Source organism: Carcharodon carcharias, chromosome 3 (genome assembly GCF_017639515.1).
Source record: "Carcharodon carcharias isolate sCarCar2 chromosome 3, sCarCar2.pri, whole genome shotgun sequence".
Classification (NCBI taxonomy): domain Eukaryota; kingdom Metazoa; phylum Chordata; class Chondrichthyes; order Lamniformes; family Lamnidae; genus Carcharodon; species Carcharodon carcharias.
The window spans coordinates 143,596,802-143,616,955 of record NC_054469.1 but is presented as its reverse complement, the minus strand read 5'-3'; the positions used below and the strand labels follow the sequence as shown (position 1 = coordinate 143,616,955).

General features: G+C 44.1%; 1 protein-coding gene across 12 annotated transcripts in view; it reads left to right on the top strand.

The window, feature by feature from the left end:
- osbpl3b (oxysterol binding protein-like 3b) overlaps window positions 1–20,154 on the top strand; it is a 237,289-nt gene that overhangs the window by 208,161 nt on the left and 8,974 nt on the right. For all 12 annotated transcript variants that reach the window (XM_041183816.1, XM_041183809.1, XM_041183813.1 and 9 more), the window contains one exon: window positions 17,224–17,350. In XM_041183816.1, the coding sequence (XP_041039750.1) occupies window positions 17,224–17,350 (127 nt within the window). The remainder of the gene's footprint in view (window positions 1–17,223; window positions 17,351–20,154) is intronic.

The following is a 20,154-nucleotide window of genomic DNA, read 5'->3' as shown; positions in this document are numbered from 1 at the left end:
AGCCCAGCACATCAGTGCAAAAGATAAGGTTGAAGCATTTGCAATAACCTTCAGCCAGAAGTACCGAGTGGATGATCCATCTTGGCCTCCTCCAGAGGTCCCCAGCATCACAGATGCCAGTCTTCAGCCAATTCGAATCACTCCACGTAATATCAAGAAACAGCTGAAGGCACTGGATACTGCAAAGACTATGGGCCCTGACAATAGTACTGAAGACTAGTGCTCCAGAACTTGCCGTGCCCCTAGCCAAGCTGTCCCAGTACAGCTATAACACTGGCATCTACCTGGCTATGTTGAAAATTGCCCAGGTATGTCCTGTACAGACACAGCAGGACAAATCCAACCCGGCCAATTACCGCCCCATCAGTTTACTCTCGATCATCAGTAATGGAAGGGGTCATCAACAATGCTGTCATGCGGCAACTGCTGTGCAATAACTTGTCACTGATGCCCAGTTTGGGTTCCACCAGGGCCACTCAGCTCCTGACCTCATTACCGTCTTGGCTTCAAACATGGACAAAAGAGCTGAACTCCTGAGGTGAGAGTGACTGCCCTTGACATCAAGGCAGCATTTGACTGAGTGTGGCATCAAGGAGTCCTAGCAAAACTAGAGTCAATGGGAATTAGGGAGAAAATTCTCTGGTTGGAGTCATACCTAGCACAAAGGAAGATGGTTGTGGTTGTTGGAGGTCAGTCATCTCAGCTCAAGGACATCACTGCAGAAGTTCCACAGGGCCCAACCATCTTCAGCTGCTTCATCAATGACCTTACTTCCATCATAAGGTCAGAAGTGGGGATGTTCGCTGATGATTTGCACAACGTTCAGCACCATTCGTGACTCCTCAGATATTGAAGCAGTCCATGTCCAAATGCAGCAAGACCTGGACAATATCCAGGCTTGGGCGGACAAGTGGCAAGTAACATTCACGACACACAAGTATTAGGCAATGACCATCACCAACAAGAGAGAATCCTACCATCGCCCCTTGATGTTCAATGGCATTACCATCACTGAATTCCCCACTATCAACATCCTGGGGGTTACCATTGACCAGAAACTGAACTGGACTAGCCTTATAAATACTGTGGCTACAAGAGCAGGTGAGAGGCTAGGAATTGTGCGATGAGTAACTCACCTCCTGACTCCCCAAAACCTGTCCACACTCTACAAGGCACAAGTCAGGAGCATGATGGAATACTCCCCATTTGCCTGGATGAGTGAAGCTCCTACAACACTAAGAAGCTCGACACCTTCCAGGACAAAGCAGTCTGCTTGACTGGCACCACATCCACAAACATTCACTCCCTCCACCACCAACGCATAGTAGCAGCAATGTGCACCATCTACAAGATGCGCTGCAGGAATTCACCAAGGCTCTTAGCACCTTCCAAACCCACAACCACTACCTTCTAGAAGGACAAGGGCAGCAGATAGATGGGAACACAACCACCTGGAAGTTTCCTTCCAAGTCACTCACCATCCTGACTTGGAAATATATTGCTCACCACTGCCTTCTCAAGGGCAACTAGGGATGGGCAATAAATGCTGGCCCAGCCAGTGAAGCCCATGTGAATGATATTTTTTTTAAAAACCTCCAGCGAAGATACATTCACCTGGTGGATGCATGTTCTAGAATAGGTACAGGTCACAATTTGTGAGCAGATCGCAGTCACAGCTGGAAGAAGAGATAACAGACGAGGTTTCTAATACTCGGAGGGCTACTGGAGACCAGGTCCTTGTTCAGCCCTATGCAGATAATGAATCTCTGGACTCAACCGTAGGGGACCTGTTGGAGATATGGAGAGAGCAAGGAACCACCAAGCAGAGTTGCCAGAGGCTATGTGCAGACTGGACCAAGGGCTGGAGGATCCCCTCAACGTTCTGTCTGCTGTCGTGGCTCTGGCATGTGCATGCTTGCCTGCCACCTTGGGGACACAGGTCCAGCAGAATGTACAGAGGCTGCCAGATATGCAGTTGGACCTGCACTCCTTCGCTTTGGCCTAGGGTGCAGTGCAAGATGGGATTGGGGCATCTCGACCTCTCTCCAGGTGCCCCTTCTCAAGGAGTTGGAGAGGTGCTATCAGGCACCCACAGGGAGGAGGAATGCCAGCTAGGCACTCTGGGGGCTTCATCCTTGGACAGCCCAAGGATGCCCTGCCGTTCCACTGCCCCTCTTGTCAGTGACCCCATTACCTCCTGCAGGTCAGGCCATGGAGGATGCACCTGTGCCTCAGTAGGAGACCATTAGCAAGTGGGGCCCTCTAGGCCTCAGGGCACTAGAGGACGCCCTCCAAAGTTATCAGTTAACAGGGCATAGCAGTCAGTACACAACCTCCACCTCAGCTGTGGATGCTGGGGCTCCACCTCGACATAGTAAAGGAAAAAAAACATTAAGGGCACAAAGGTGGCACAAGTGTATAATGACTGCAATAATCATTCACAACTATAAATCTTTGAATAGCTGCACTATGTTTATGCTTGTTGTATTCTCATTATGCTGCTAGTTGCTGAACTGATTGTATGTATGTATGTATGTATGTAATCATGTAATCAATGTGGGCAGCTATCAGGTACTGGTCACCCAATTAGGATCCCTCTGAGAATGCGTTTGGAGCAGCCTCCCCTTCTTGCTGCTCTGGCGGTTCCTGTCCCTGGCGTTGGGCCACCCTACACCAGTTCCTCCTCAGTTGCACTGTTGCGATCAAGATGGCAAAGTTGCTTCCAGCCATCATCCGGGATGCCTCAGGTGCTTTGGGAACACATTGTCGTGACCGATGGAATCATCACATAGTCTGAAACTTTCCCTCTGTCCATGATCAATTCAGCCAATGGGAAGGCCTGGCACTCCCTGCCACTAACCCCACCCCCCAAACCCCTGGAAATGCACGCAATCAACATGGCGAAAGCCACACTGGAGGACCACAGATGAATGCCTCTCTTGTTCAAACATCCATTTGCATGGATACATGCTGGTCCGGACCGGGGTCATTAAAACCTCTCCCTCAAACACTATTGAGCTTCCCTCCAAAACCCTCAGCACACGTTCAGTAGACCTTGTCCTTGCCATCATGTAGGTCTCACCCACCCCCTTATCCATTACTATTATCTAGCTGGATACCTTGGAGTTCTAACCCTGCACATTTGGGCCTTTTCCCCCAGCTGAGCCCCATCTGGCCACCCCTGCCTCAGTCAAAAGGAGATGGCCTTCTGCTCAAGCATCACTGCTGTTCCGGACATTGCTGGAATAATGCTGCAATGAGACAAACAAGTTATGAAGGAATGCTGCTGCTGCCTTGAGGGATTTGACTATAGAGATGAGAAGGCACCTGATTATGGTTCTTCACCCAGTTGACCAGTGATTATTGAGGTGCCCCTTTAGTTGGCCCACTAAGCACAGCAGTAACTCCACCCACTGCTGAAGACCCTCCTCCCGCTTCAAGCCCTGGCTCTCAGTGGGACTGTTGCAGTTAAACAATGGTGCACATCTCTTATCAACAATGTTCCAGCACATTACTACCCTCCCTCATCACCCACCAAGTGCCTCCGTTTTCCTTTACCAACACCATATTATCCTTCAGTTCTCCTGTTTGCCTTGCACTCCCCAGCCCATTATCCTTGACTTGGTCTTTATCTCTGCTGACCACGAGGCTTTGATCTTCTAAATGCAGGTGTCCGTTTTGACCCCGACCCCTCCCATCCTTGAGGCCACCATTAACCTAACTTGTAATGACCACACCTCCGTGAAACCCCACTATGACTCTGCCACTCTCACCCTACTGGATCCAACTACCCCAGTCACAATCACCGTATCCCCTAGTACTCTAATCTTAACCTTCAGAACCCAGACCTTGATATCCACAGCCCCACCATTTAACACTTTCTGCCACCATCAGTACCCTCCCCCAACCAAAAGCATGACCAACACTTACTTGTGCAGATCAGCCTGCCTCCCTTGACTGCGAACAGCCTGCACTATTCCTCCCCTTCCATCTTTGCCCGGCCACCACTCCACCCTTCCCCACTAAGCCTGCCTCCCTTCCTTGGTCATCCTCAGATGGAGTTTAATGTGGGAAAGTGTGAGGACGTGTACTTTGGTAGGAGGAATCAAAAGGCAGACTTATTTAAATGGAGAGAAACTCTAAAAAAGTGCAGCACAGAGGGATCTGAGGCCAGAATTTTCTCGTCAGTGTGCGGGGCCCGCCCCTGCACGCTGACAGGTAAAACGATGCCCAGTGACGTCAGGCGAGCGTCCTGACATCACCACGCGTCATCGTGATATTTAGGTGGGCGGGCACGCGATGTTCTCTGATGCGCACCCGCCATTAATTAATCAATCATCTACTTAAGGCCCTTGAGGCAGCAATTGTCTGGTATTTTTCGGAGCCTGTGCCATCTTCAGGACATTGCACTGGCGCAACAGGCAGGCGGGTAGGAGACACTTGTATAAACCTCATCCATGGGCGGGATAAGAGGGGTGAGTGGGGTCACGAGTGTTATTTGTCAGATATTTAATTGTGAAAGTTGCTGATACTTGCCTGTGTGAGCAGGTATATTTCAGAACTCTTCAACGCTGCTTGGACAGGAGTAACAGCCTTCAGTTCCGGACTCTACAGTAAAGATCATTTCTGGGGCCTGCAGGTTTAAGGAAGCCTTCTCTTAGCCTGGGAATGGGAGTTGTGCTGTCCACTGAAGGCACCTCCTCTGAGAAGGAAAGGAGGACCAGAAGGGGAAGGAGGCCAGGAGTCCACATTCAGCCTCCAGGGGAGCAGAGGCGCAGGGCCAACAGGAAGTTTAAGGTGGAAGGGGCCGCAGAAGATGCTACTATCCTGCTGGGGGTTTACTGGTGGTAAAGCAGCTACCTCAATATGTCTGAGGTGCAGTGTCGAAGGAGGCTCCGTCTCTCATGGGTGACAGTCACCTCCATCTGTCAGATGATAGGCCCTGAGTTCGGCACCAACTGTGTGGGTGGACACCCCATGCCAGTGGCGCTGAAGGTCACGGCTGCCTTCAACTTCGATGCCTCCAGCTCTTTCCAGGGGTCGGTGGGTGATCTTTGCAGAGTCTCCCAGTCAGCTGTCCACACTTGTGTCAAGCAGGTGACAGACGCTCTGTTCAGGCATGCATTGACTTTCATCCACTACCGCTGGGACAAGGCCAGCCAAACAGAGCGAGACAGAGGCTTCACAGCGATCGCTAGGGTGCCAGCAGGTGAGCCCAGTGCCTTTGTCAACAGGAAGGGACTCCACTGTTTGAACATGCAGATAGCATGTGATCACAAGATGCAGATTCCGCAAGTCTGTGCAAAGTACCCAGGCAGCTCCCACGACAGGCAGCTTACACCCTCGGACAGTCCCAGATGCCTAGGCTCTTCAGTCCTCCAGTCCGGCTGGATGGATGGCTGCTGGGTGACCAGGGCTGGCTATCCCCTCAAAAGGTGGCTCATGATGCCTCTCCACCATCCAAGGACAGAGGCCGAACAGCGGTGCAATAGCAGCCGCGCCGCCACAAAAGCAGTGGTGGAGAGAACCATTGGTCTTCTCAAAATGCGCTTCCGATGCCTGGACCATTCAGGGAGCGCACTCCAGTACCCCCCAGATTGTGTGTCACTGATAGTAGTTGCATGCTACGCTCTCCACAATCTGATGCTGGAAAGGAGCAACGCAGTGGACAAAGGAGATGTGGACATGGTTGCTCTGGCTGCACGAGTCCAGCAGTGAGTCCGAGGATGAGCACACACAGGAGAACACTGAGTGGGTAGACACTGACCCGGGCATACTCCAGGGAGCCAGGGACACCCGGGACTCTTTAATCCAATGAGCCTTCAGCTAGCACACCACAGATGGACCTCCAACACAAGCCAGGGCTGCAGGCTCCATACTCAATACCTAAGTGCAAAATCTGCCTGGGTAGGAACATTAACTAAGAGTCTTGTCAATAAAGCTCAATGTCAAACAGCTCACTCATAACATCGTGAGTAACTGTCCGCCTGCAGAAGTAAGAGTCGCCCTGAGCCTTGTTCACACATGAAAATTTAATGATTTAACAAAATGAAGTTCGGAAAAAAATAATTACAAGAGTATTGCACATCACACCAAATGTTCATGAACTAATAATGGGGCAACATAAAAGCACCAGTAAGAAACCCATGATGTGCCTAAGGTGCCTTAAGTTTACACTTGCAGGTGCTATATCTCGGTGCTCCTCCCCTTGCTGGCACTGGCATCTGAGACAGCCTGCTCACTGTGCTGTCCTATTGGCCTCGATGATCTTGGCGGCTGTCTTCTGGCCTATAGAGCCTTTGATGGCCCCACCTGGGAGGGAGCAGCACAGTTGGCATCTTACCAGTCGCTGCAGCCTTAACGGATCCCATGGTCACGGGCAGAGGGGTGAAGGAGCTGCTGCCCTCATCTGGAGCCCTCTGAGAGGAGCCTGCAGAGATGACAGGCAGTTTTGCAGGTCCGAGCGCAACCCCAGGAAGCTCTGATTGTTCTCCTGGAGGAGCCGCTCCATGAGAGTCGCCACTCTCTCCATGGATGAAGCATGGCACTCGGCCATGAGGCTCATTGCATCAGTTATGCTCCACGTGGACTCCTCCAGCACTGAGACCATGCCACGCATAGCCTCATGTATCTCCGCCAGATCCTCTTGCAGACCCTGCTGCACTTGCAGTGTCTGCTGCCTCACGGACGACTCCAGAGGCACATCATCAGTCCTCCGACTGCTGGCACCATCGGTACTCTGTCTCCATCCACACCTCAAGCAAGTGTGAAGTACCCTCACTGCTGTGCCCCGGGACACTAGCTGATGATCTAATTCCCACTGAGGCACTATTATCTGCGCTGGTGCCTGCCTGGCAGAGATGCTGTGACGCTGGTGAGTCGAAATGTTCAGGGCCCTCAGGTGTGAGAGGTGGCCCTTCTGCCTCTTCCTCCCGGCTCTGTTCTGGTGATGCTGAAAGGAAGAACAAGGACATTTGACTGTCTCCATTTTAACCAATGTCAACGTGCATCCCTGTCCCCTGGATCAGTATGTGCTCATCCTTCCATAATCAATGGTCAACCCATGTTACAAGCTTCAATCACTGAGCATTCAGCAGTGCCATAACTGCTGGGATACACATGGTGACCTCAGTGCTTGGCAAACGTACCTCCCTGTAGCACCCCAGCCTCAACGCCACCGGTGGACCTGGGCGTATGGCGCCTCTCCAGATCTATGACCTCCTGCTCGAATCTAGTCACAATGGCCAACTGGGCCTAGCCTCTGCCAAATTAAGTTCCCCCACCCACCCAGCTTCCTGTTGCTGGTAGGCCCAGAAGATTCCACCTAACGCTTCAGGTCCAGGTGACCTTTCATTTGAACACTCTTCTGATGCAAACTCTGATGAAAAGCCAACTCGAACTGAAACATTAACTCTGTTTCTCTTCACAGATGCTGCCTGACCTGCTGAGTATTTCCAGAATTGTGTTTTTATTTCAGATTTCCAGCATCCGCAGTATTTTGCTTTCATATCAGGTGACATGAATTGTCCAGACACAGGAAAGATGGAATTTAATGCAGTGAACTGTAAAGTGATAGATTTTGGTGGGAAGAAATAGGTGAGGTAAATGCATTGGTATGATTTTAATGGGACGTAGGAACTGAGAGACCCGCAGGTGTATGTACACAAATTTTTGAAGAGGACAGCTCGACAAGTTGAGAAGGATGTTTGTTCAAAATATAACATGCGGGGTCCTCTGACACTTCTGGCAAAACTGCAATTTCTCAATAATGCACTAAGTTTCAGTTGAGGATATGTGTTTAAATCTATTTAGTCGATTAACCTTCTGACTTGGAGCTGTATCTGCTCTCAGCTGAGGTCTGATATTACAAAAAACACCAGGCATTGATCTGAACCTCTGAAGAATTAATGATTAATATCTTTCTTGCCAGTATTTTTGCTGCTTGTGCACTGTGCAGGTGGTGTAGGGATGTTGAAATGTTGCACTCCTGACAGAGCTTGGAAGAGTGCTAGATATTCTAAATTAGCGCTTAATAATACTTGATAGCAGTTTTTCTTATCACCATTATTGTACATATTTGTATTTAACATTAATAAGTACATGTTAAATTGATACATTTTTTCTTTTGGCTGTGGAATAAAGATTATTTATAATTGCAAGAATGGTGGCAGATGGGCAAGTTCTTTTGACAGCTACCTTGTACTTCAAGAGTTGCTTTCCTGAGCTGCTAGGGGAACTGTATGTACTGAAGTCTACATGGTTGTAACTGACAACCTGTACTTGCCCATAACTGATGTAATTGGTAGAGTTCTTCATATTACAAACCCCTGCATCCTAATAGTAGATTTAAATTCTTCCAAAAATCTGAGTAATTTTTTTTAACCAATTGATATAATCTGAAGCGAGTTTCTGCATTTCACAAGTTTCAAGCAGAACCATGTCGCATTTTACACTGTAGTGCTTTGAGTGTGTTAAATAAGCATATTTCTGATTTCAAACTAGTATCTTTGTTGTGCCTGAAGGTTGATCGATATTGAAGTGGACTTTCAGTTGTTTCCTATACAAATCTGCAATATCAGTTCTTTGTGTGTATTATAGGAAACCCTGTTTTTCAGGAGATATGAAGTCTGCTTAAAAACTTAATACTGAACCCAACTAGAAGTGTAAAGACACAAAAACATATCAGTAGGTTCTTGCATAATGACACCAAGGCCGCAAGCATAATTTTCACACACTGCCTAGCAGGGCCCGGGAAGCGGGGGGGTGCACCCAGTACAAAACACTGGGGTCTGGGGGTTCCTGGGGTGGTGGTGGTTAGGGTTCGGCATTGAGTTTGTCTGGCGCTAGCAGCCAGAGGCAGGGCTGCAGACCAGGTCAGTTTCTCAGAGTTCTTGCACTGCTGTTTCCGACCTTCGGGCAGCTTCGTGGTTCTGATTTTTTTTTAAGCCTGTCAGCCATGAAGCTGCCCGAAGATTGGAAGCAGCAGGCACGGGAACAACGGAGCTGCCCCTCCAATAACCGATCCAGCTTCTCCCACTTGTGTACTGGCCTGCAAAATTCTTCTAATCGCCTTCAGTGAATATAGATTTTTTTTAAAATCAATTACTCCGGGATTTATCCATTCAACTCATAGGAAAAAAAAGTTAAAAAGGTGATCAGAGAAGACGATGTGCTTTTAGGGATAGTAATGCCAGGGGAAGGTGGATGGTGGTGGGTATGGGGAGAGAGAAGGAGCGAAAGAGCAAGAGGGAGGGTTGGAAATAACCCTCATTCATAATCACATCAACCATAGCGAGCTAGAGCTGGATGAAGGTTAGTATGAAAACATCTGCAGGAACAAGAGGCAAAGCAGCAAAGATTTCTTGGGCTCTCACATCGTGCAGTTATCCTTTTTGTGGGGGGGTGGGTATAGGGTGGTTAAAAGTGCTGAAATGGAAACAGGGAATCAGATAAATAATTGTGTGTTTGAACTTAAAAACACATTAAAATAAAACTAGTATTCTTGAGGGACCAGCCTCAGGGGAGATCTGCAGCACAACGTTTCTGTTGGTGTATGTAATTGTTTGTACATGTGTTATAAATAATTTAGAGTCTTCAGCAGCAAGAAATTCACAGGCTGAAAAGGTTGAGATTTCACTCTTTTTAGCTAAGATATATAGAATAAAACAGATAATGTGTCCATCTACGCACATTAGATATATTAAATTTAACAGCCTTGTGTCATTCCTAATGGCTTTTTTTTTAAATTGCAGGATTTTAATCTGGCCATTTTTGCTACCCCTAACATTTACTAAAGCTTCTACTCTACAACATTGGAATATGAATTTGTTCGCAAAAGTTAAAATAATGCACTCTGCAACAGTAAAAAGTGTTGCTTTATTAATAATATTCATTAGAAAGCACAATGCTTTTAATTGTTGTATTTTTAATCCCTTTGGTTTTTCTGACAAGCCATTTCTAACGGTATTGAACAAGGGATATGCTTTTCTCGTAGAACTTTGCATCTGTAGAAAACCCACACTTACTGACACAAAATCAACATGCTGGAAAAACTCAGCATGTCTGGCACATCTGTGGAGAGAGAAATAGAGTTAACGTTTTGAGTCCACTATGACTCTTTCAGAACTGCAGATTCTGAAGAAGAGTCATATTGAACTGGTAACATTAACTCTGCTTCTCTCTCCACAGATGCCAAACCTGCTGAGCTTTTCCAGCACACTCTTATCTCACCCCTGCTGCTTCCTGGCCTTCCATCCTCTGTTTCAAGACTGAAGATGTTTGCTTTAAAGGAGGTCTACTTCAATCAGCAGTTTAAAAAGCTGTGTGTGAGAACAAATTATAATGTATGAACACATCTGCAGGTGTGATTGTACTGTTATGGGCTTTCTTTCAAAGCTCTCATGTTATCTTTCTTTAAAACTGCTAAGACGTGTTGAATGCAATCTACTGGGGAACCCGATAAGACAAGACTGTGCATTCCATGTTCAAGTTAGTCATTGCTCCAGCTCCCCCAATCACTTCCCTCTCTCCCAGTCTTGTTGCTCCTCCAGAGACAGAATCAAAGATTGGAGGAGCAGCAAGGGCGGGAGAGATGGAACTTGTTATTGGAGGAGCTGGAGCAGGTATTCTGACCGTTCCCACTGGCCACTATGCAGGACTCTTTCAGCTGCAGTGAATGATTTGTGACAACGTCTTCTGGAGGCCAAAGCGAAGAAGCAGAAAATTAAAGAACAGGAGGGACTCTCCACCAGTAACGAGACCGGAGCAGGCCCGGGGCAGCTATCCCTCAGCCTTGTGCCAGGCCGGACACAGCTGTTGTCTGCATCTGCAGCACGAGCCACTCCCAGGGAACTGGAACTTCGCTTCCAGTGATACTGAGTTATCTTGAGTGAGGTGAGTGAGTGCTATGTCAGTTTGTCCAGGGAAGGAGGAGGGAGCTTAGGCAGCAGCAAGCGAATAGGACCGTCCCTTCTCATCTTCCTCCCTCTCTTCTACAACTGTCCAACAATGAAACGAAGTGAGCTGCAGCATGATGATGGTCTTTCTTTTCTACACAGAATATATAAAACAAAACCTTATTCTTACAACCTGAGTTGCAAGCAGTGGTGTAGTGCTGCCAGAGCAAACCAGAGCGTCATTCTGGCACCTCCTATTTAAATGATTTAATGGCTCATCCTGTAAACCACCACCCTGCATGATTCCACGAGTTCCTGGAGGTTGAGTTCAGACTGGCTGGTAAGAGTTGACCAGAATGTCCAGAACTCGCGGTATGGCTGTGAATTCGGAGCCTGGGGAGGTCAAGAGGTGGTCGGGGGAAGGCAGGGCCCAGGGTCTGGGTCTCATGCTGCTGCTGCTGAATGTCTCCGTGCAACAGTAGCAATCCTCCTGTACAGTTCCCCGACTGTTTAAAAAAATAACTCACTGCACACAGCTTTCTCATAAACAGGCATTTTCAGGGTCTTAGTTCAAGGTTCCCGGGATCTAAAGCAGCATCAATACTCCCAAATACCCTGTTGAGCTTGCCTGCTGAACATTAATTCCTTTGTTGTTTTTTTTGTATTCATTCAGTTGATGTGGGTGTCGCTGGCTAGGCCAGCATTTATTGCCTTTCTCTAATTGCCCTTGAGAAGGTGGTGGTAAGCTGCCTTCTTGAATTGCTGCAGTCCATGTGGCGTAGGGATACCCACATTGTTGTTAGGGAGGGAATTCTAGGATTTTGCCCCAACAACAATGAAGGAACGGCAATATATTTCCAAGTCAGGATGGTGAGTGGTTTGGAGGGGATCTCCGGGTGCTGGTGTCCCGTGTGTCTGCTGCCCTTGTCCTTCTAGATGGTAGTGGTCGTGCATTTGGTAGGTGCTGTCTAAGGAGCCTTGGTGAGTTTCTGCAGTGCTTCTTGTAGATGGGTACACACTGCTGCCACTGTGCGCCAGTGGTAGAGGCGACTCTGTGGATGGGATGCCAATCAAGTGGGCTGCTTTGTCCTGGATGGTGTCAAGCTTCTGGAGGGTGAGGGTTGTTGGAGCGGCACTCATCCAGGCAAGTGGAGAATATTCCATCACACTCCTGACTTGTGCCTTGTAGATGGTGGATAGGCTTTGGGAAGTCAGGAGGTGAGTTACTTGTTGCAGGATTCCTCACCACAGTATTTATATGGCTAGTCCAGTTCAGTTTCTAGCTGTGATGGCCTGAGGATGTGAAACACAGTATAATGTTTGTATTCCCTGCTGGCAGCTTTACATGAAATTCACAGCACTGAAACAGACCATTTGGCCCACCTCATCTACATCCACACAACCCCCCTCCCACCCTCCTTATTCACATAATCAGGGTAACCTTCTGTGTCTTTCTTCCTCATGTGTTTATCAAGTTCAGTGAATGTGTCTACACTAGAATCATAGAATGGTTCAGCACAGAAGGAGGCCATTCAGCACATTTTCTCGGTGTCAGTTCTCTGCAATGGAACTTGGCTAACCCCACTCCTCGACCTTTTCCTTGTAGCCCTGTAAAATCCTTTCAGATAATGATCCAGTTCCCTTTTGAAAACCGCAATTGAATCTGTCTCTGACACATACTCGGGCATTGCATTTCAGGCCCAAACCACTTGTTACATAAAGAGGTGTTTCTTCATGTCACCTCTGGTTCTTTTGTTAATCACCATGGGTTCTCGGCCTTCTGCCAATGGGAACAACTCCTTCCCATCTAAGCTATCCAGAGCCCTCATGATTTTGACAAATCTCCTCTCAACCTTCTCTTCTTCAAGAAAAACAGCCCCAGCTTTGCCAATTTATCCATGTAACTGAAGTCTCATCCCTGGAACCATTCTTGTAAATCTTTTCTGCACCCTTTCTAAAACCTACACATTCTTCCCATTGAGGCTGAACGAGTGTTTTATGAAGGTTCATATCATACTTGCTTTTGTACGCTGTGCCCCTATTTATAAAACCCAGGATTCAGTATAATTTATTAACTGCTTTCTCAACCTGCTCTGCCATCTTCAATGATTTATGCCTATATACACCCAGGACCCTCTGTTCCTCCATTTCCTTTAGAATTGTACCCTTTATTTTATGTCAACTCACATTTTGGTTAGAAGAACAAGGAATCACTTCACACTTCTCTACATTAAATTTTATCTGCCACATGTCTGCCCATTCCATCACCATGTCTATATTCTCTTGAAGTCTATCAGTAGCCTCCTCACAGTTCACCAACAGCAACTTTAAATTAAGAGCCGACTCTATGTAGCCAGTACAAATTTCATTTTTCAAACTTAGTTCCAAAATCTTTAAAAGCCATTTCAAGTGTAACACGGTTTCTCAGTTTGAAGGTACTAGACAGCAGGACCAGGGAGAGAAATCATGGGCCCTGGTGTTTTCCCTTTCTCTGGGTCCCTTATCCCATCTCTACCCTTTAAATCTCACCCTCAATTATGTGTGTTATTTTTTCTTCTTTCAAGATTCAGCAATCAATTTAACAAACAAACAATCATAGAAAGGTCTAGTAAAATGATAACTCCCATTGTTGGCATCTGGTTACAAATATTGTCCTATATATACAGCATGGGTCATTAATATTAAGAGCAGTAATTATATAGTACAGTGTCAGTTTGTGCATGTTCTATAGGTGATCCCATTGCGACTATTAAACAAACGAGAGAGTACAAAATTTAATTTAACTGCATCGTGCAATATTGATAATTTAACCAGAAACTATCCCATTAGTTATTTATAACATTGTGCAGACGGTAACACTTATTTTGTGGACTGCCTCATTAACACGTTCTGTACATTGCACCATGTCTACATGATGACAGTAAATTCAAATTTGGGGGAAAAGATTCAATACTTGCAACCAGGGATGTAGTGACAAATTTTGAAATATTGAAATTGTGCATCATCTTCAAATGTTGAAATTGTGCCTTGTACATCCAGGTCTGGGTTTATCATATAAATCAAGATGAGCAATGTTCCCTCTGTATATATCCCCCAGTAGTTTCCTGTAATTCATGTTTTTAATAGGCGCAAATTAAATAATTAAACTGTTGAGTAATGAAATTCCAGCTACGTTAAAGATTAATGATTCAAAATACCACATGGCTTGAAATAAAATGCCTACCAGTACTAACATTTTTCATTTAAAAGGCATAGTTTTACTGATGATTGGGGACTCAAATGATTAATGTATAGGAAAGAAACGTAATAGATTTAGAAATTACATGGCCAACACATTTTCTTAGAGACAAGAACAGAAAATGCTGGAAAAACTCAGCAAGTCTAACAGCATCTGTGGAGAGAAAAAAAAAGTTAATGTTTCGAGTCCTTCTGATTCTTCTTCAGAGCTTCGGCACCTCCAAAATTTGTCACCACACCCCTGGTCGCAAGAATTGAATCTTTCCCCCAAATTTGAATTTACTGTCATGTACAGAACGTATTAATGAGGCAGTTTGCGAAATAAGTGTTATCATCTGCACAGTGTTATAAATAACTCATGGGATAACTTCTTGCCAAATTATCAATATTGCACAATGCAGTTAAATTAAATTTTGTACTCTCTCATTTGTTTAATGTCCGAAGTGGGATCACCTATAGAGGACACACACAAACTGACACTGCGCTATATAATTACTGCTCTTAATATTAATGACCCATGTTGCGTATATATTGGACGATATTTGTAACCAGATGCCAGCAATGGGAGTTATCATTTTACTAGGTCTTTTCTGTGATTGTTTGTTTGTTAAATTGATTGCTGAATCTTGAAAGAGACAAAAATAGCACGCATAATTGCAGGTGAGATTTAAAGGGCAGAGAGGGGATAAGGGAACCAGAAACGGGAGAAATACCAGGGCCCATGATTTCTTTCCCTGGTCCTGCTGTCTAGCATCTTTAAACTGAGAAACCATGTTACGCTTCAAATGGCTTTTACAGATTTTGGAACTAAGTTTGAAAAATGAAATTTGTACTTGCTACATAAAGTCGGCTCTTAATTTAAAGTTGCTTATTTTAAATCATTTGATTCAATACTTTTTAAATACTTGAGTTCACACTTTTCTGTGTCACTGTGCTTAATCTGAATTTCAAACTTTTAGTTAAAAACATTTATGGTAAATTATCCTGGTTAGATGATCTAATTTGCCACATTACTATCAGCCCATGAGCTGAATGCAATGAGATGAGAACTTTTAACCATCAGTCAAAATTTGTTTATCGGATGCAACAAAATGGTAATTTAATGGTACTCAAATCACATTGACTCACCTAGACTACAAGGCAATATTGATGTACTCTAGACCAATGTTTAATTTCTTTACTACAGCTATTATCACTCCTTTTGCCTTTTGTTTCATAACATCTTTGGTTATTTAACATCTTTAACCAACCCTACCCTTCCCTTTTGATCCACCTGACTCTCATTCCCTCCTTCCTTTCCAACAGCATAAAGCCCATCAGATTTCTACCTCTGTTCAGTTCTATGGAAGTCATATTCTACTTAGAATATTAACTCTGTTTCCCTCTCCGCTCATGCTGCCAGGCCTGAGTTTTGCCAGCAATTTGTTTTTATTTGATTCCCAGCACCCACAGTATTTTGCTTTTATTTTATGTTAAATTGATATTGTTTGTTACTCAATAAGTTTATGCACTGTAGCTTATATTTCTACAACCAGACCGTGTGTTGAACTGCTACAACAGTATGTTTGTGCCAGAGGTGATTTTTGAAAGTCAAGCATTTGAAACCTCCTGTCTTTAAAATATTGAAGGCAAATCCCCAGCAGGGTGTTTAGACATATTTCCAGTCTCAATGGAGAAAATCAGGGCATTTGATTTTGCATAAAAGATTGTGTTTTGTGTTCCTGTGCTAAATTTGGCAAATTGGCATCTCTATTGCACTTGTAGCACATGTGTTCAGGGCCCTGGGGGTTTGATTTCACAGTTGCTGAATCTGAAGCAAAGTACCATATCTTTTTTTAACAGCAATATTGTTCTGAAGATTATGGCCTGTAAGAAAATTGATATACACATTGTGTCATTATGGGATCACTTGCTGAGTTGTGGGAAGATGGTGCAATGTTTTGAATCCTTACCCTCAGTTTTTATTTTTGTCCTTAACTATTCTGCCTTATTGCAACATTAAGATTCTTTAGAACTAAGTTTCATTTTGACTTAGTAGCTGAATGTATGAACTGTGGTTTTACCAGAATTTTTGAAACTGGTTTATGATAGCGGATGACTGCTGCAGATTCAGAATTGCAGGGGCTGTGAAGTAACAAAGCTGTAGGGCCTAGAGCACGAGCTACATATGCAGTAGATATTCATTGCCCGATGTGACAATTTATATATTTTTTAAAGGTTTACTCATAAGTAAAGGGCTGAAGTAGCTTATTGACTGATAAGTGAGCAGAACACTTGAGTCATTCAGCTATGGTTATAAGTAAGGTTCTTTTGAAGTACTGAGGTGCAGACATGAGGAAGTGTGCAGACTTATTTCTGCCTCCTGCACTATGCTCGCATGCTTGAGAAACAACAATCTTACTGACACTTGAAAGTAACGTCTATGAATGTGCCATTGGTTTAATGAGGAATCTAAGCGTTGGGAGCCAGCTTCCTGCATTTCTACTGAAGAGTCCATTGGCAGAGTTGCCATCTGAGAGTTTGCTCCTTCCAGGCAGGAAGATTATGCAATCTAAAAGCACTTGTATTCAAGCAGGTATCAACACTCAAAATTCAGTTAAATCGCCCTTTAGCCTTTGCAACAGTGCGAAATTTGCTGAATCAGTGCCTACAATTGTGTAGTTAGAATCAAACATTGGTTGAGTCAGAATGATTCCAGTCTTATTTAGAAGATTTGGTGGCTAGTGTACAAGATTTCTTGAAATTAAAAGTATCTTGTTAATTAGATCTGCATTGAGTAAACAATTTGCCTAGGGTAATGGGTTTGGAAGGGAAGAGAAATCAGTGTTGCTTTTGGAAATAATGCCCTGAAATAAGGATTGGTTTTATTTGTACAATGCCTAAAGTTAGAAAAGCCTGGGGCCTACAATTTAAAATGTAATTGCACAATCCTCTCTACTGCCCTCTAGTGGATTTTCTGAGCATTGTTCTTTTAAGTTTCTGTAAACCATTGAATTGATTATCATTTAGGCAGCTGCTGTAGTGAGTCTGATTTTTTTTCTTTGAGATTTGTGTGTTGTATTGCCACTAAGGTACTTATTTCTCTTTGTAGATGCCATGCCGAAAGACTTTGAGCAGTACTATGGTCTCACGAAATTTGCACTAGGATTAAATGAAATGGAAGCTGATGAAAAGTTATACCTGCCACGCACTGATACAAGATTTAGACCTGACCAAAGGTACTTGTTTAATGAATGCAACACCTTGATCAGCTTTGTTCACTTCCTCAACTCCAACTTCACAACTATGAGCACAGGTTACCCATTTCCAAGATAATTATGGATGAGGAAAGCTATTCAGCCAATCTTTGTTCACAAGTCCAAAGAGTTTCCAAAGCCCATTCCTTTTGTAGCATCTTATTGTTTCTTAAATGATTCCAAGATTTTTGCTTCCAGTACTGTAATCCAGAAGTTAATTCCATATGTCTCAAAATCCCTGGACAAGAGCTATTTTGTAAAAGGTTTCTATGATATTGTGTTCAATTCTGGGCACCACACTTTAAGAAAGATGTGAAGTCCTTAGAGCAGATACAGAAAAAATGTAAGAGAAAGCTCTAGGGATTAGGGATTTCAGTTAGATAGACAGATTGGAAAGGTTGGGGTCGTTCTCCTCTGAGCTGAGAAATTTGAGAGGCAATTTGATGAATGGAGGTGTTCATTTGGGAGAAACTGTTCCCATTGGCAGAATGGTCCGAAACGGATCGTCAGCCTGTGGCTCTAGAGTCACGTGCTGCTCCATAACTTCTCGTTTGCGGCTCCCAACCTTTGTTAGTTATGTCTCAGACAGTTCTGAAAATTTTTAACTGAAGTGAACTGTTAATACTGCAATATTCTTCTTCTTTATAAAGTACTTTAATTATTGTGAGGAAATGTTTTAGCTTGGTTTGCAGCATATCTGGAAGTTTTTATGCCTGCAAAGGAATGTGAACTTGGTGAACTGACAGATCCTGATTGGTTAGAAATATTTTATTTCATAGTTGATATCGCTGACCATTTAGCTACAAGGGCTGGGAACCATGCCCCACCTACGTTTAGAAGAAGCGAAAATTTAAGTTTTTTGCAAAAAATACAGGGAAGTTGTTTTGGCACATTTTCCATTACCTAAAATAATTTTCAAAAAGGCAAATGTATCAATTAATAAACATTTTTAAATAAAATATAATACACAAAATGACAGTCTTTCCCAGTTAATTTTTTAGGAAGATAAAAGAAAAAAAAAGTTAAGTTCTCTTAAGTCAGATAAAATGCCATTAAACTTATCAGCATTTACATCTTATATTCTTATAGATGGCATAAAAAGCTGGGAAATGTCTGTTAAAAGAATAAGATGATTGACAAAAGAACAATGGTGGCATGAGGAAAAGCTAATTTCGTCTTGAGTGGTTATGATCTGGAATGCACTGCCTGAAAAAGGTAGTGGAGACATTTGGATCATTGCTTCCAAAAGGGAATTAGAACTTGGGAAAATATTTGCAGGCCCAGGATAGGGAAATGGGGGAATGTGACTAGCTGGATTGCTCTTGCAGAGAGCACAGGCACGACAGGCTGAATGGCCTCCTGTGCTGTCACCATTCTATGATTTTATGATGTATACAATAATAGAACATTTTGAACTTTTACTAATCTTATTTTCCTTCCCTTTGGTGAAAATCTGAAACCTAGAACTCATTTCAAACAACAGTGGTTTCTCTGACAATTTGTCGTTTTATGAGCTGCTTATGAGAAGCAAAAGTAAAGTAAACTTTTTCACCGAGGAAAGTACTCATAAACAAGTTATGATGGAGCTTGTAGCAGCTCGTTACAATTTAGTTTTGGTCAGTTTGTAAACCACTTAACTGGCTGTCATCTAACATTTCTACCACAAGAGGCTGGAAGGAACTATCACACACTAAAACGTCTGGGGTAGTGATGAATTAGTCACAGACTTGACTTTACCTGAACGGTTTTGGTAATTGGCAGAATTAACCTTCCATGAACTTATTTTGAGATCTAAAGGCTTCAAAATAATTTTATAACACTTTTGTCTAATGCCAAGTATCAATTTTGGGAACTTTTAAATTAAAGCCTTAATGGAAGCTTTATTCTTCATATTTATCCAGCTATGTAGTTTCTTGAAAAAAAAAGGGTTTTGTGTTAAATTTTATTAGAAGCAATTAGCCTCCCAATTTACGGTCACCAGCTTTATTACATTTCTGAATCCAAAGTGCTGATGTGACCTTTGTCCTCTGCCTTAAGGAAACATAGCGCATCACTAATGCTTTTTAATAAATCAGGTGGATTGAGCACAGAAATGCAGGCCCCAAATTTTAATTGAGTTCCAGGAGACTTGCTGGAAAGGGTTCAGTGGAGTGTGCAAGAAAAACCGTGGAAATCCAGATAACCAGGCCAGGCCAGTCCAGCCATTGCTGAGGCTGAGCATTCCCAGTCATCTTCCCCACATTCCCCCCCACCCCACATTCAAGGCTGGTGACACCAAAGCGGCTACTTATACTGGGTACTCTCACTTCCCTGGTTCCAAAGAGACCTGGTGTAACACTGGAAACCACTTTGCCAAGAGGTAAGAGGCAAATCAACTGTCAGTGGACCACATGTGCTTCAAGGGAAAAAGCCAGCAGGAAAATTGGATTCCCTCTCCAGCACGGCCCTCCCACCCCATACACACACACACACAAGCATACACTCATACACACACAGCATGTTTTTTAAGGAAGTTAATTGGTCTGCTCAGAGAGATATTGTCCTTTGTGTGAAAAGGTACTTGCTGATTTTGCTCCTGAATGGTCTAGCTCAAATTTTAAGATTGTACCTCATTGTTCTTGATTCCCTGCCAAAGGAAATTATTTCTCCATATCTACATTATCAAATTCATTTTAACATTTCAAACACCTCTATCAGATTACCCCTCTTTCTTATACACAAAGGAATCAAAACATGTTTATGCAGCGTTCCCTCATAACTTAATTCTGTACCAGTATCATTCTAGT